Raw genomic sequence first — 16062 nt, 5'->3', positions numbered from 1 at the left:
CGTGTTTGTAAAAGAGAGCAGTTTCCCCCCCTTGTAGGTTATTATTAATATTAAAGTCTAATAACAAAAAAGTGTGCATGTGCTCGTGCATGCCATCGCTGTATTGCAATCTGTGCTCGTGCACGCAGCGCACACAGGCGCGCCAAATCACAGAGACATCACATAATCCCTAAATCACTCATCCAGTATTGATGCTAAGAGTGACACGCGCAGTAATTATGGTTTGAGCACAGCCCCACGAGCCTAGAAGGAGTCTCCGGGGAGGCAGGGAGGGAGGGGTCGCCCTGCAGAGGAGGAGAGGGGAGGGAGGGGAGAGAAAGTGAGGAAAGTTCTCTGCGGGTGAAGTTAGAAACACCTTCCCCCAGATCAAGGGGCTCTTCATCACCGGTCTGCCGTTTTCATCCGTCCACCCAGAAGTCAAAGAGCAAAGAGAGCGGTGTGCGGGCTCCTGGGTATCACCTGTAATCAGCTGAGTCCGCTTTTATGCATGCGCGCTCTTAATTACAGCTGCGCATTAAGACGCACGGGCGCTGCCAGACTGTTGAAGCTCTCTGGTGCAGAGTCAGAGCCGTGTCCAGAGGAGCGAAGAGCAGCCGCGACGGAAGTGTTTCATTAATAAGTTCATGATGGATCGATGGAGCCAAGTGCGCCTGACGTGGCTGCTGTTGCTGCTCGTCGCCTCGCTGCATACCTCAGGAGCAGGTAGGCTGAAGCATCCACGCTTGTTTGTTAGTTTATCTTGTGTTAATAACTGATCCTCTAACTTCAGTTACCCAATTAAATTAAATGAAAAGTTGAATTGGATCCTCCCTCCTTATCTCTCCTCCTCTAACCTTGTCACATCACTTGTCACCGCCTGCCCTCCAAGTCTCATGAGCCAAGTCTGAGTGTCCTTTTTAGCCCATCCTCGATCCTGTTTTCATGCATTTCCAGAAAATGCACCGTCAGCCACTTGTTTGGTTCAAAACTTCCTAAAACTCTTATCCATAAATACATTTTCTAGTCATTTTCTTTGGCCTCCTTTTGAGGTATAATTTCATTCCTCTGTGTTATGCAGACCTAAGGCTTATTGAACTGAATCACCTTTCTCGAGCCCACTGCACATTTGCTAGACATTGGTAAGATGTCGGCCTATATGTCCAGACTTGTTATTCCATACCTGCTGCATCTGTCTGTTCTCTCATAGCACAGCTTACGGGGTTTTTTAGCCCATACAGCTGGGTAATGAGGAACAGACTGAGGCAAATTAAAGTGAGCTGTACTGAACTTAAACTGGAGATCCTTGCAGCAGCTCCTGGAGCTGCACCAGAACCATATGTGGAGGACTTTAACTGTCTAGGGCTTTTAGAGCTCAGGGTGGCCGATGTTCATCACCAGCACAAGCTCAAGTGAGCTTCTTTTTATTTTACAGAATGAGAAAAGCCTCCAACAGTCCATTTTATGGTTACTGACATCATACATCATCATACAGCTCCTCAGTGAGGAGCTGTATGATGAACTCAGTGAAGTGCAAAGAAATAGTTTTAACCTGCTAAGCCAAGACTGACTGAACCTTAGTCAAGAGAGGCCGTGGCTTCTTAAAACTTGTGAAAACAAGTTAGTTTTTGCTCAGTAACACAGTCCTGCTTCAAAATGAATTTTTGACCTTAAGAGGTTAAGTCATTAGCCAACAATTCACCTCAGTGTGTCTTTAGGTGTTTTGGAACATTTTTCTTTGAGCGCTTGAACGGCTTTTTGTTCACTTTAGCTTAAAGACATGAGGACATCATCACCTGTGGTTGAGCTGCATTCTCAAATCTGGAAATGGCACTTATAACAAAACAAGTCCAGTGTTGGATATTGGATAAAGATCATGTAAACTAAGGGAAAAACTGAAGATGAGCTAATTTAATCAGTCACACGGACTGTAAAGTGCTTCTCAGGGACGGAAATTTCTTCAGAAAATGAAGGATAGGCTTAAAAAAGTCCAGGCTGAACTGTGTTCTTCATCTTCTAACTGTTCTTGTTTTCCTCATTTAATGATGGTTTCATTTGAAATCCCCCCAGAACCAACAGCTTAGTTCAGGAGTAGCGAGCAGGTGACTTGGCAAACACTCCACCATGTTGTCTTCACGTGCTCCGTCTGAGAAGATGCTGAGAAAGCATAAAACTATTTGTGTTATGTCTCAATAACCTTTAATAGCATCCGCCTTTGTGTTGGCGATTAAGAAAACACTTACAATCCCATGTTTCAAGGTTCATTCTCCTCCATCCCAGTTAAAGTAGTAACACACACATACTCACATACCTTATCTGTGAAGGTCATTTCTAAGCTGACTAATGTAACCTCTGGACCTAGACGGTTATCTCAGGTCAAACTCAGGTTATAAACCTGACCTGGAGGCATCTTGAGCGTGTCTCAAGATGTTCTTGTAAATAAGAGTTTATTAGAAAATATCCCACTGAAGTGAAGAGAAACACAGATTCACAAAGAGTGCAAACACATGAACAAATGCTCTTTTGTTTACCTCATCAGCTCTTTTCCAATTAACGAACAAACCCTTGGATTTTTTAACAGCCTTTGGTCACTCTTGATATTTTTCTCATGGTAGGAAAAGGTCACGCACCTGGCTGTCCAACAGGTTTTGTTTAAATTATGAGCTCAGACCTCAGACCAGCGTGGCCTGAGGTGTTTCTGACGCCTACCCTTCCTCACCGTGTAACTGATAACTATCAGCCTGACACAGTCTGTTTAGCCATTTTTTCAGTTTGAGGCTTTCTTGTTACAGTCTGACCGACTTACACCACTGACTATCCTGGGGACACAACCTATGTGAATGCAACAGATTCACCCTTTTCTCAGCATCAGTTATTAAGGAGTAGGCAGACACAGGTGGTACTGAGCACCTTAGTAAAGGCTCTGCTCTCAGAACTAAACCTTGGATAAACTGAGCAACACCTGGGTTTACCTTCTGTTTCATGTTAAAATGACTGCTGGTGAAAGATGTTGTATTTATAAGGGCTGGGAGTGTCAGTGTGGGGGTCGGCCTGCCCTGTCAGACTGAAACACTTTGACAACTAGGGGATGAATTAGAGTTAGAGTATTATCTTTGTACTAACTGGTAATTCTTATCTGGCACTAGATGTGAGTTTATATTTATCCAACTTTGTTTTTTTAAATGCCTTGTTGTTTAGCGCTCAGAGGCAAATATCGGGATAAGACGATGAGGATAGACTGTATCGTTCTGCCTTACCTTAAAGGGAGTCTGCCATGCAAGACTCGACGAAGAAATCCTTGAAAACATTCACTCAATCTCTCAATAACTAAATGCAGAGTTTCCCCCATCTGTACTCAGTTTATGCCTTATATATCCTTAGGAGAAAATTATGTTCACTTTGTTTAAGATCAAAACAAAATGTCTGGATGGATTGCCATGAAATCTGTACAGACATTTTCTATTCAATGAACACTGTTGATTTCAGGATGATGTGTGACAGCAAAGATAGTCTGGAACTGAATTTTGGTCCAGTGTGCAACGTCTGATGTGGAAAGTTGAAACTGGTATTACGCAAACAGAAAGACACATTAAGACCCTAATTTAAAAGGTTAATGACTTTTAATACTTGTTTTACACAGAAAAAAGACAAAGTGTTTCCTCCAAAACAAGAAGGATATATGTATGACTTTAATAATAACAAAACTAAGACATTTTCATCGGTTTCTGCTGTGCTTTGTCTTTAGCTAAATGTTAGCATGACTAAGATAATTACAATTAGTGAATGAAGGGGAACCACTCCCCAAAAAGCAAAACAAAAGAGTCCACATGAGTATGTTTGATATGTCAAAATAGAAAAATTACTCAGATGGAAAAGTCATTCTCAACCATTTTCATCTACTTATACAATTAAAGCTTGTCCCAGCTGTCATAAAACAAAAGATTGGGCTCACTCCTATCACTCCTATCAGTGTACTGAATCGCCAATACAGAGAGAGAGGGAAGGTTTTGAACCACCAGCTAACCTAACATGCATGTCTTTGGACTGTGCGGATGCCAGAGGGTGCCCACACAGGCACAGGGAGAACATGCAAACATCACACAGAAAGCCCACAGCTGGCTTGTGTTTTCTAACTCAGGACTTTCTTTCTGTGAGGTGACAGCAGCAACCACTGTCCCAAGCAACACAATGCTAAGGAAACACAGGAACTTACATGCACTCAAAATATGACGACTTTAAAGGCCCTCCATTAATACAAGAAAAAAAAAAGCTTTTAGTTAAACTCGTTTAGTTCAAATCAGCTGATGCCTGGGTATTTTACTGCCGAGTAACTGGTTGTATAAAAAGTTTCTAAAAGGACCCCAAGAAACACGTGTTGAACCACTGGTGATTTCAGGCTTTTATTTTGAAATATCAGACAAAGCACTTTAAAATGAAGGATGCATGTACAGGATTAACCTTTGAGCCAGCTGCGAGTCGTGGCCAAGTGATAAAATACAGAAAAATCATGAGATCGGCGTTGCGTTCCTTCTTTTTTCTGGGATAGCAGCTATGCGTTCAATTTATAATCTGACACGAGGAATCATATTTATTTCTCTATTATCTGTTTTTAAAAAAATAAAATAAAATCATGCTTTGATGTTAAGGTGCTGATAGATTTTTCACCATTTGTATATTTCTTTTATGACTCTGGCACAGCTTTAATTTTTTCCATGTTTAAAAATATGCTCACCCTTTGTTCTCCAAAATCAAAGCTACCATATGATGCAACAGCCAGCAATAATAGGGGCCAGAGCCACATAAAGCAACAAGTATCGGCCCGAGAAGAGCCAGAGCCCTGCGACTGACAAATATTGATGCAGTCTTTGATCGGCGTTTGAGAGGAAGCCTGCATGAGAGTCAGACTGTACGCACTGTACGCGAGTGAAACTCTCATTTAGGTGAAGAGAAGGGAGAAGATCACAAATAAGACGCAGATTCCTCGAAGGAGATCGGAAGCACATGTCGCAGGTCTGTTTGTAGGCTTCCCTCTCTCTGACGCTGATATTATGGATTCATTGAAGCTCTTGTGAAAATTTATGCACAGACTTGTGTGTGTGTCTGACAGCAGGAGAGACAATCCAGTGTGTTTTCTTGATCAAAGCCAGCTGAACTGGGAGGAAAGAAAGCATATGGTCTCTCTATCCTATTTTCTACAGTCTGCCCTTCTCTCTTCCCCCTGGCTTCCATCCTCCCTGTTCTTATTATTTCCTGGTTTTGTCTCTGTGGAGACGAACCTTTTAGAGGGATGTTTGAGCTATGAGATGTTTGAGTCTACAAAAAAATAAAAGCGGTAAAGGATAGTAAAGATAGTCTCCTAGGGACATGCTCTGTGGGGGGTTTGTGCCCTTGAGTGCCCTCTTTTTATGTGTGTGTGTGTGTGTTTTGGTGCAGTGTAGGAAACCTTAACTGCAAAGTGTGTGTTATTGCATTCTTTGCTATTATTGAGATAATGATACGCTAATCAGAAACACACACAGATAGCAAAAAAAAAGTTGCCAGTCTTCAAACATCTGGTTACCAGAAAATCCATAGTCTTTCCAACATGGTGCCAGTTTAGTTGTTGGTGTGTTGTTTGTGTCTGGCTTTAGTGCTGCAGTCTAACTTGTGTTGCACGGTTCATCCAATCATCCACCCGTGTAGATGAAGTTTTTTATTTCTTACAGTTTAAGCTCAAAAAGCCATGCTGAAAGATTTCTATATCTGAGATATGATGCTGAAACCGTACCCTCTTCTTATAGTCAAGATATCTCAGGAATGACATGTGTAGTAGGCGTGTTGGAGTTTCACTGGTCTGGCCCTCTTGAGATTAAAGTGAGCTGTGTTTGCCCTGTGATATAAAATGAGTCTGACATCGCTGGTCTACTGTATGTTCAAGGAATCAGTGTGAGACAGAAGATCAGACTTCAGACTGTTACTTCCACTCTTGGCCGTGTGTGACATCATTGAAATGGGATCTCTGGGTCTGGCTGTTTGCAAAGAAGCTCCACCTACGCTGGTTAAACCTTTTGTTTGTGAGCGGCAGCGAATCAGAAAGCATATATACATGTGTACCTGTTGGAGGTACACTCAAAAGTGCCACTTTCTAGCATTGACCTTTTGACCTTTTTTGTTTTATTTAAAGTAACTGGATAAATTAAATTAGATACATTTAAGTAAATGATTAACTGTATTTAGCATTAATATGACCCTTTGACTCCTCCACAGCACTGATTTTCATTTCTAAGCTGTGTTGGAAGGTTTTTGACTTCCTGCACCTGAATCCCCTGATTAGTTTGAGTACAGTAAAGAACATTTTTATACAGTAAAGAGCATTCTGCTGTTTCGTCTTTCTGTTCAAACCACAATCTTTTTGCTTTTTGTGGAGGCTTACACTTGACATACTCTGCATGTATGTGCATGTTGCTCACGGTGCCCCTCACACCACAGCTTAGCGCCTTAGGATAACAGCAGAACCCGATGGAGAGCAGAACACCCCCTTTTGTATGTACAGCACAGTATAGGTACGATGTGACTGTTTGTCTCTCTGTGTGTGTGTGTGTGTGTGTGTGTGTGTGTGTGTGTGTATCTGCAGATGTTGCTTTGAACCCATACACACTCACACATCAAGAGCACATGGAAACATTAGCTGACATTAGCTAAGTGCATATAGAGTAAAAGCAAACTCTCCATGTCGTGTCTTGTCCTCAGCTGCATTCAGATGTCAGTGCTGCTGATGTATGACTGAAACCCCTCTGCCTGCTTATAGGTGTCAGTGTCATCCCTTAAGTCTATCATTCTAGCCTGTGTGCACAACAAGAGCTACCTTGCAACCAATCTTTATCTATAAGTAAAGCATGCTAACATTGGAGCAGAGTAATAAAACAGTTTTATATAGTGTTGACCTTTTTAGTACATATGTGAGACTAAGGGCCTGTGGGCCAAATCTGGCCCTCTGGAAATTCCCCACCTGTTAATTAAAGTTCCCAGATAAATTAGGTGTTGTGTGTATGGTTTTGCATCACGTGCACACACCAGACATAAAAGAAAGCGCATCCACGCTGCAAAGGGAAGTTGATCCTGAAGGTGAGCAATTTCAGAGGCCTGTGCATTAATTTGCCACAAGACAATCACTGTTTTCAAGGATAATTTGCACCGTCACTTGAAAACTGCACACAAAGGCATCACAAAATTGCCGAACTGGCATGCAGAAAGTGCCAGTCGACTACAGCGGAGTGCGCTTCTTCAAGCCAGATCCCAAAATGATGGAGCTGTAAGGGCAATTTTCATCAAAACGGAGGAAAAGGCTAAGTGGCTGTTAGAAACTGTAAAATTAATTTGAAAATTTTGAATACAATTTCACGGCTGAGCAATAAAAAAAAAATATAAATATCAGACTTGTAGAAGAGTGTGCAGAAACACGATTAAATATTCATCACTTTGCTTTTGCATCAGGATTTGTTTGGTTTTGTTAGCATGCAACTACCAGCTGTCATATTCAAACTTGATGATCAAACAGACTTTTGTGAGTTTCATTTTAGAGCTGTAATCAGAATGCATTATCTTTATGGATGAATGGTATAATGGCACAGCACCTTTTTGTTGACAGGTTGAGGGCTTTTCATGCAAGTGTATAAGCCCATGCAATAAAGCATGACAATAACATTCATACAGTATGTGTCATATGATGGGGTGACCTTTATTCAAACTAAGCTTAACACCACTGCTATGCAGGTAGAGGATAGTTTTATAGGTTTATTTTTATTTTGCAGATGGTTTATAAGTTTTTATTTCAAATGCAATCATCCATCCATTTTCTAACATTAACATTTGGCCACTGGGACAACAGCATGAGCAGGGCGATCCAGACCTCCCTCTGCTGATAATCTCTTCAGAAATAATCTCTTCAGCATATCCAAGATCTGCCGTGGAGTCTTCTGGTTGGATGCTGGAAACATTTTAATGGAAATATTCCAGTAAAAAGGAGAAAATGTAATTTACTGTCAGTGCATTATCAGTTTTTACAGATGTTTCCATAAATGGTAAATGCTAGAATTCAACGTGTGGTTAGATGAGAGTAGAAACAGTAAAGGATCACAATTTCAGCTCACCTCAGTTTGCAAACGAGCAATGCATCTGCACACATCTGGAACCACCAGATTTCCAGTTCAAATTCAAATTGTACCAGTGAACCAAATGAGTAATCTCAACCAAAAACTCAACCTTTTAGTATTGGCGAGGTATGTTGAAGACGTGAGGACCCAAAATAGGACACAAGGAATTAAATAACAATAACATTCAATTTATTTGATTAGTGGCAAAAAGATCTCATAGATGAACAAAGTCACAAAGGAAGAACAAAAACCAATGTCAAGCTGAGGGTCATAAACGGACGGTCTATGCAGTGACAGGAGGGGGAATAAGGCACAGGAGAAGGTAATCAGCGACAGGTGAAAACGAGGATGGCAAAGCAGACAGTCACAAAACAGGAAGAAATGAAAAGATATATGATGCTGAAACATGAAGATACTAAAGCATGAGGACTGACATAAAGAGGGGGGACAGGGGGACACACAGCACAGGGGAAATAAGGGAACTAAGGGAACTAAAAACACAGAGTTGCAGAACAAAACAAAATACCAAGACAGTGACAAAGTACTCACACTGACTGTAAACTCCCTTACATGGAAGCTTTTTTTTTTGTAGTTTTCTTGTTTGTTTTTGTTTTCTGCTCACTTTAAACAAAAGGCATGATATCACCAGCTCTGAAGCTTCGGTAAGCAGTCAGAGGACTAAACACAGAACAAGTAATCAAGATGTCATTTCCTCAGCCAGTTAAAGGGACAAAAAAAAAATCACTGGCATGTTTTAATAGCATGGACTTGTATCTGTAAATGATACGATGCCAGGCAGGAAGACTGAATTACAAGCTGACAGAGTGCTAGCAGGCAGCCTGGCAGACAAAGCAGACGGACAAACCAAAAAAAAAAAAGAAAAAAGAAGAGAGAGACAACAAATACATCTGGCACTCAGACTCAGACATTATGCCAACCTCATGTGTGCATGCACATGCCTGTGTGTGTGTGTGTGCTAGGAGGGTGATTGGGTTAAGGTGCGTGGCAGATGGAGGGTTTACGTAAGCCTCAGAATACGTGTGAAAAGGAGCCACACCAGTAGAGGCATGCCCTCCTCTCCCCTACCATCTATTATTTCTCCTATTTTCCCCTCTCATCTCCCTACTTCCAATATGTTGCACATTTCTCCGCCGACCCCCCCTTCCCTCCAAACCGCCCAACCTCGTCTTTTATATCACATCTTTCTTGGCTTAGTGTCCTCCCAGAGCTCTGCAGCTATTGTGTGCACATCACGCAAAAGAATCTGAATGTCTGTGAGTGCGTATGTTACGCATTTTTACTTAAACCTCAACTCTGGGCATATTCCAGTTGTCTCTTACATGGAGTGTTTCATTTTTTTTTTTTTTGCACAACAGCAGAGTAGGTCACTATCAAAACGTGTGTATTCATTGTTGCAGTCTGGTATAACTTTTTTGTGCACAGAGCCTCTGCAACGAACAAGAGAGAGTTTAACGATGACGGGGGGATGTGCTCTCTCCGTCTCGATCGGGTTGCTTATATGTTGTGCCAACATCACCCCACAAACTTTAGAGGAGACAGCACACATAACAGCATTTGAACACAAGGTTTTCAGTTTGCTTTTCAATTAACTGCTGAGGAACTTCTTTGTTTTTAATTGGTTGGTTACTGTCTGGCTGCTCAGTGGGGTTAATGAGAGAAGGAACACCAATGATGAGCATGTGTTGCATGAGCATGACAGCAACTGCAGTCTTAGAAAACGAAAGTGTTGAAAGAGTTGCTATGCATATATTTTCCCGTTTTCCCACATGACTTTTGACCATGTCAAACGTCTGCCACTCGACGCTGGCAGCAGAACACACTGCTGTGCATGCCGGTGTGCGATTACGGTAAAAAGCATGCATCATAGGAGTGTCACTTTTGAGTCTGAAAGAGCTGTAATTTAGATGCCGGCTAGGCTGACTTGAGAAATACCTGAAAATTCAGGCCATAATCATACCCACTCAGTGCTCTTGTCTTTTGGCAGTCGCTCCTGTCGATGTCCTGAAGGTCCTGGAGGTATCGGAGGACATGGAGGGCGTGTCGTTAGAGGCAGGGCTGTGCATCAGCAGAGAGGGGAGAGAGGAGCCAGACCTCTCCTTTAAAATCAATAAGAAGATTCAGCTGAGTGCTCCCACCATGCAATTTTTCCCTGGTGAGTTTTGATACGAGTCTGTAGACTTGCTTGGCAGAAGAAATGAAAATGAATCTGTTTTTTTTTATATATATTTTTTTTTTTCGTGCTTTCTTCCCAGATTCTCCATTCCCTGTGAATTTCTCAGTGGTGACAACAGTTAGAGCTCGGAAAAGCTCACAGGTCTTTCTCCTTTCCCTGTATGACTCGCAGGTATGCATCACACATGCACCGCTGAACCTCATCTGTCTGTATTTTTGACTGCGTCCACGATACATTTTATAATGAAGTTATGTCACCATACTAATATATGAAACACTGGATCTGCACTGGCACTGCAACCTGCACCTGAAACACAGCTTGTCATCAGAATGGGAGTTTGCTCATCTCTGATAAAGATCATTTTTGTCAAAATTATAATTTTGGACTAATCTAATTTAAGTGCGTTTATGCTAGCTGGAAGAATGTGAGCACATTACCTCTCTCCAGCAGATTTTTATGCTGCAGTTACAAAAATAAAAAGGCCGCCAACCCAAAATCTGCTTTTTTCTGATTGGTTGCATCCTATGATGGCTACAGGAAACAAATCCATGCATTCCAGTGTGCATATCGAATATAAGGAAATCTTGGAGGTCTTTCTTTCTTATGATCATTTCATGAACATGACATCTTTTCCTTCTGGTCTCTGTGTCTGCATCTGTCAGGGCACACAGCAGCTGGGCATAGAGATCGGCCGTTCTCCTGTATTCCTGTATGAGGACCATGAGGGCCAGCCCCCTCCAGACCTTTATCCCACTTTTAGGAAGGTCAACCTGGCTGATGGCAAGTGGGTAACTACACACATACACAGCCACCCATGATGACCATTCTATGTTCTTATTTCTTTCTTTATTCATTTGTTTAATGCAGATAGCGTGTGCTAATACATGCTGTGTGCATGTGCTTTTCGTCTTTAGTCCCAGGACAGAAGAACCTAACAATGAACAGAGGAGTAGAATTTTTAAGAAGCATTTAGTAGTATTAATATGAGGGGAAAAAGAGACTATTAATGTTAGTAAAAACATCATATGTGAATCTGTTACTGCTTAGGCTTCCTTCTTCCTTCTCTCACCCAAACTGGTCACAGCAGATGCCGCCCCTCCCTGAGCCTGGTTCTGCTGGAGGTTTCTTCCTGTTAAAAGGGAGTTTTTCCTTCCCACTGTCGCCAAAGTGCTTGCTCACAGGGGGTCATATGATTGTTGGGTTTTTTGTCTGTATTGCAGGGTCTACCTTACAATATAAAGCGCCTTGAGGTGACTGTTGTTGTGATTTTGTGCTATATAAATAAAAGTGAATTGAAAATATGCTCAGATCTTTCTCTGTACTTACAGGCACACCTTCTCAACCAGCAGGAACTTTGGATAGAGTAACTTTCTTCTCTCTTTGTTACTAGTTGGCACAGAATAGCCTACAGTGTGGATGGGCAGTCAGTGACTCTCTACCTGGACTGTGAGAAGCTGAACACCCTTGACCTGCTCAGAGGTCACGACCCCCACGTCAGCACTGAGGGTGTTACCGTGTTTGGAACACGGCTGCTGGATGAAGATGTGTTTGAGGTAGATTGGTGACACGGAGGGGGTTACAAGTGATATGTCAAGTGAGCCGTGGCGAAGGTCATTGCTAATTGTGATGTACGGTGGCCCATAGAGGCCAAACTCACCGCAACTTAAAACCCCCACCAACAAATAGGAAAATGCTGCAAAAGCACAAAAAACAGTGGAAGTTGAATCAATTCCTTACTCAGTTGTGTTTAGTGAGATTTCCTACTTCCATTATGTTTTATTCATCTTCAGATATGTTTTGCAGCATTTTTCTTTTCTCAAGTTGCAGTGCATTTGAGCTCTCAGGGTCACCATGGAAATGTCTTTTTTATGCAGTGTATTTAGTAAAACCAGAAGCTCATTTGTCTTTGATAAAAACTATAAAAACATGCAAAAAAAACAAACGATGAGGACCCACAATAAGGTCTTTGTGTGCGGTGAGGAGGTGTCTCTGCTTGTTGCCGCTTGTTTGATTTGTCAGTCAAATAGTGAGAAATGAATCGAGCCTTTTCCCCGTTGCATCGCCCTCCAGTGGTTGTGTGAGTGGATGCAGTGCAGTTTAAGTTCTTGAACGGCTTATTTTCTTAATATTATTTACTGGTGTATTTATTAATATTTGTTTCCGGAGTTCATCTGTGATATTGCAAAAGATGAATAAGCCATTAAAATAAACAAATCTGTGCACACTTTAAAAGCATCTGCGGTCGTTTTGACACAGATGCAAAATGTGCAAACTGTAACCTTTGCTTTGTCAGGTGGTCCAGCTGCTTAGGTGAACAACTCCCAGGCGTGTTTGGCTTGGACTCGCCATCCGTTAATGTGTGTGTACATGTGTAAAACAGAGAGAAGAAGAAAGAGCTTGTGTCTGTCTTAACTGGCTCCATTTGAGACTGAAGCTCTGGAGACGATTACATGTGGAGCGGCGATAAAAACAGCCCGTTAAGTCACTTTGATCCGTCTAAATGAACACAGAAGATAGAGATGTTACAGACACGTGGATGGGCCAGTGATATTGTTCAGTGATTACAAGTAATGGCATCCTTAACGTGCATTCCTGACAGCTAAAGTGGAGTCACAGACTTTTCCGAGTTCAGCTTGGTGTGTGTTTCTGGGACACAGGGAGACATCCAGCAGCTACTGATCATCGACGATCCCAGAGCAGCGGAGACGTACTGTCAGGACTACATCCCAGACTGTGACAAACCTTTACCCTACAACAGCATATTAACAAAGGCCGAAGAGGTAAGTCCTCATTAACGGTGAGTCAGAGAGAAGGAAGGGAAATGAGCGCTGAGTTTCACAGGCACACACAACCGTGAGGCATCTCAGGTGTTGAATGCTGTAAATCTGCTCTGTCATTTTAAAATTAAAGGTGTCCCCCCAAGGTTACAAGCGGCAGGGAAACTTTTACCAGTATTTATGGGCATTTTAGAAACCAGATATGACAAAAAAGACGAATGGTTTAATTACACTATGCTGGTCATATTTCTCTTCTCTGAAATCCTCTAGGTGTCATAAATTAAAAGCTATGAAAATATGTTCACTGTGTGGAGGGAAAGATCATTAGCTCACACTGTTTTAGTTGCCAGTATGTAATAAATTTTTTTCTCCCCGACACGCACTCATGCCTCTTATTGTAGCTGCATTTTGAGAAGCACCACAGGGCTGTTTATTTCCCTTGTATCTTAAAATAAAGTCATAAACGCTACCAGTTCTCCCACTCTTACATTTTATCTCTTTCTCTGTTTCTTCCCGTGCTTGTAGTGAAGCACATTACACGGCTCTTGTGGTTCAGAGTAGCTCGCCAGGGTCCGTCTGCCAACGGACCACACTTCTGGGAAAGGCTTCAAATCCTCTTCCTCTTCCCATTGGCTTCAAGTTCAAAACACACGGAAAGAATCCTGTTTTACTGGGTTCAGTTTGTTTTTAATGTAGCACCACTAGAAATGCAACCAGGAAGCCAATAAAACACATGGACTTAGGGAACCAGTAAAAAACTGGAGTACACTGCACCTTTTTAGAGTTGTCGTGATATTTCTGAGTCCAACAGGCTGGGAGAGGAAGTTTAAAGATCCGTTATGTCCTAAAAGGCCTCAAATGTTTTATCTATTTTGATTCTATTGTACCTAAAGGTGGAGAGACCGCCAAAGAAACACGTGGTCGAAGAGTACGAAGAGTTTGACTTCAGCGACCTCTATGATGACTCCTATGTTTCCACGGTGACCGCCGGTCCAAACGTCACAGAGTACGAGGTGAGATTGTGCAGCATGAACAGCATCACGAGCTCGGACCTGTTGTGTCTCGTTGTGCTCCATCTGCTTTTTTCTGTCCTTCACTGTTTGTATCTGCGCACGTCTGTCGGATAGATCATAGAGTACGAAGACTACGACAACACGACAAACTACCACCACGTGAACGAGTATGAGTATGAGGAAGAATATGATGACCGCTATGGACCTGCGGAGAGAGAGCGGGAATTCTCCATTAACGGACAGGTACCATCAACACATTTATCCAATTTTACATGTAAACATACAGAAAACTTGCCTTGCAGTCATCTACAATAATCATGCTCTTCTTGTCAGGATATACCAGAGAAAGGACAGAAAGGAGAGCCAGGGTATATGGGAGCGGTAAGAAAAGAGATGATACTTCATCAGTTTACACATTCTCAACACGTTTTAATGAACATTAAAACACTGTGACTTTTACTTTCCACAATAACGAGTTAACAACATAAAACACACCTCTCAGTTTTTCATGTATTTCATATACTTTTAAACTTTTTTTGTTGTAAATGCAAATGCACCTGTCTCTAACGGCCCTGTTAATCACCTTGTTTTGTTCACTACTGAATTCTTTGCCTTAAAGATATTATCTCCCCTTGCTGGTACCACAACGTAAAACCGACTCAGTGGACTGGCGTGTCTATTACATGTTTTAGACCTGGCTAGAAGTTGAGAGGCCAGCTGCTGTGATAAGGTTTCAGAAGCTCTGCTATATAAGCAGCGACCTGTCCATGTAGAGCTTTACATGAAACAACAAAATTTTAAAGTCGGTTCTGAATTTCGCTAAAAGTCATTGAAGGGATGCAAGAAAAGGTGAGATAAATGACCGGCAGCAAGTTAAAAAATGCTGGAAGGATTAACAGATGGTCAGACAAAGACTGACTGTAGACGACTGGACACAGGAGGGCAACAAGGCACAGGTACAAATAGTCACAGAGGACAATACGCGGAGGAAAGCAAAATTAGACATCAGACACCAGAGACAAATAACTACCAAAATAAAACAGGAAGTGAGACTAGAAAGTAAACAGCAAATACAGACACAGGGAAAGCTGGGACACAAGAGAATGAGACAGAAAACTCTTTAAACTAAACAATAAAATCTTAAAATCTATTCTAAAACTAACTGGGATACTGTCTGTGTTGAGAGCTCAGTGGATCTGCGTTCGACTACTCTGCCTAGGCTGCACTGTCCAGCGCAGATCCAGTGAGCGCAGCGCAAGCTAGCAAGACAGAAGCTAAGCTCGTTGCAACATGGCAACTGCCTCAACGCTACCAGAAATTGAACCTCCCCCACCCTCATTCAGATCTGGCGTTTGGAACTATTTTGGTTTTCATGTGAAGCATGAACCTGATGGTAAGCGCGTTTTATTATTTTGTTGTTTCAGCAACATTACATTTAAAAACTGTACTTTTGAGTTAAAATATATATTTATAATTTTAATAAATGGCAAATCATGAACATGAACATGAACATTTTTTTGTATCGAAAAAATATCGAAAAAACCGTGACACCAAAGTATCGAACCGAACCGTGAATTTTGTGTATCGTTGCACACCTAATATATATATATATATATATATATATATATATATATATATATATATATATATATATATATATATATATAATTTTGCTGTTGTTAACTAATATCTGCTCAGGTATCAGGTATTGCGTGCCTACAAATCCTGTTTTAACTGGTTTGAGTGGTTGTATTTTACCAAAATAACTTGAATGTAAAAACTTTTTTTCATGTGAAATTTTAGGGAACACAAATCACAGGACCCTATGGACCTCCAGGGCCCGAGGTTAGCAATGCTTGCTGCATGAGATATAACATGAAACACAATTTCATTCACTATTTAAGAAAAAGAACAAACGTTTGAATTATTTGAATTAAATAGATTCAGTCATACTGACTTGCTGACTGCTT

At 41.5% G+C, this 16062-nt stretch overlaps 1 protein-coding gene across 1 annotated transcript in view; it reads left to right on the top strand.

Moving 5' to 3' along the window:
- Positions 1-224: 224 nt before the first annotated feature.
- LOC146517282 (uncharacterized) overlaps positions 225-16062 on the top strand; it is a 46158-nt gene continuing 30320 nt past the window's right edge. The window contains exons 1-10 of the mRNA XM_085163298.1: positions 225-702; positions 10114-10281; positions 10382-10473; positions 10965-11086; positions 11693-11855; positions 12960-13082; positions 13973-14092; positions 14207-14335; positions 14426-14473; positions 15896-15937. Coding sequence (XP_085019424.1) covers positions 624-702; positions 10114-10281; positions 10382-10473; positions 10965-11086; positions 11693-11855; positions 12960-13082; positions 13973-14092; positions 14207-14335; positions 14426-14473; positions 15896-15937 — 1086 coding nt within the window. The 5' untranslated portion in view covers positions 225-623. The remainder of the gene's footprint in view (positions 703-10113; positions 10282-10381; positions 10474-10964; positions 11087-11692; positions 11856-12959; positions 13083-13972; positions 14093-14206; positions 14336-14425; positions 14474-15895; positions 15938-16062) is intronic.

The sequence above is a fragment of the Neolamprologus multifasciatus genome, chromosome 6 (assembly GCF_963576455.1).
Source record: "Neolamprologus multifasciatus chromosome 6, fNeoMul1.2, whole genome shotgun sequence".
NCBI lineage: Eukaryota > Metazoa > Chordata > Actinopteri > Cichliformes > Cichlidae > Neolamprologus > Neolamprologus multifasciatus.
The sequence above is the reverse complement of the archived record's forward strand: the minus strand, read 5'-3'. Positions and strand labels throughout refer to the sequence as shown.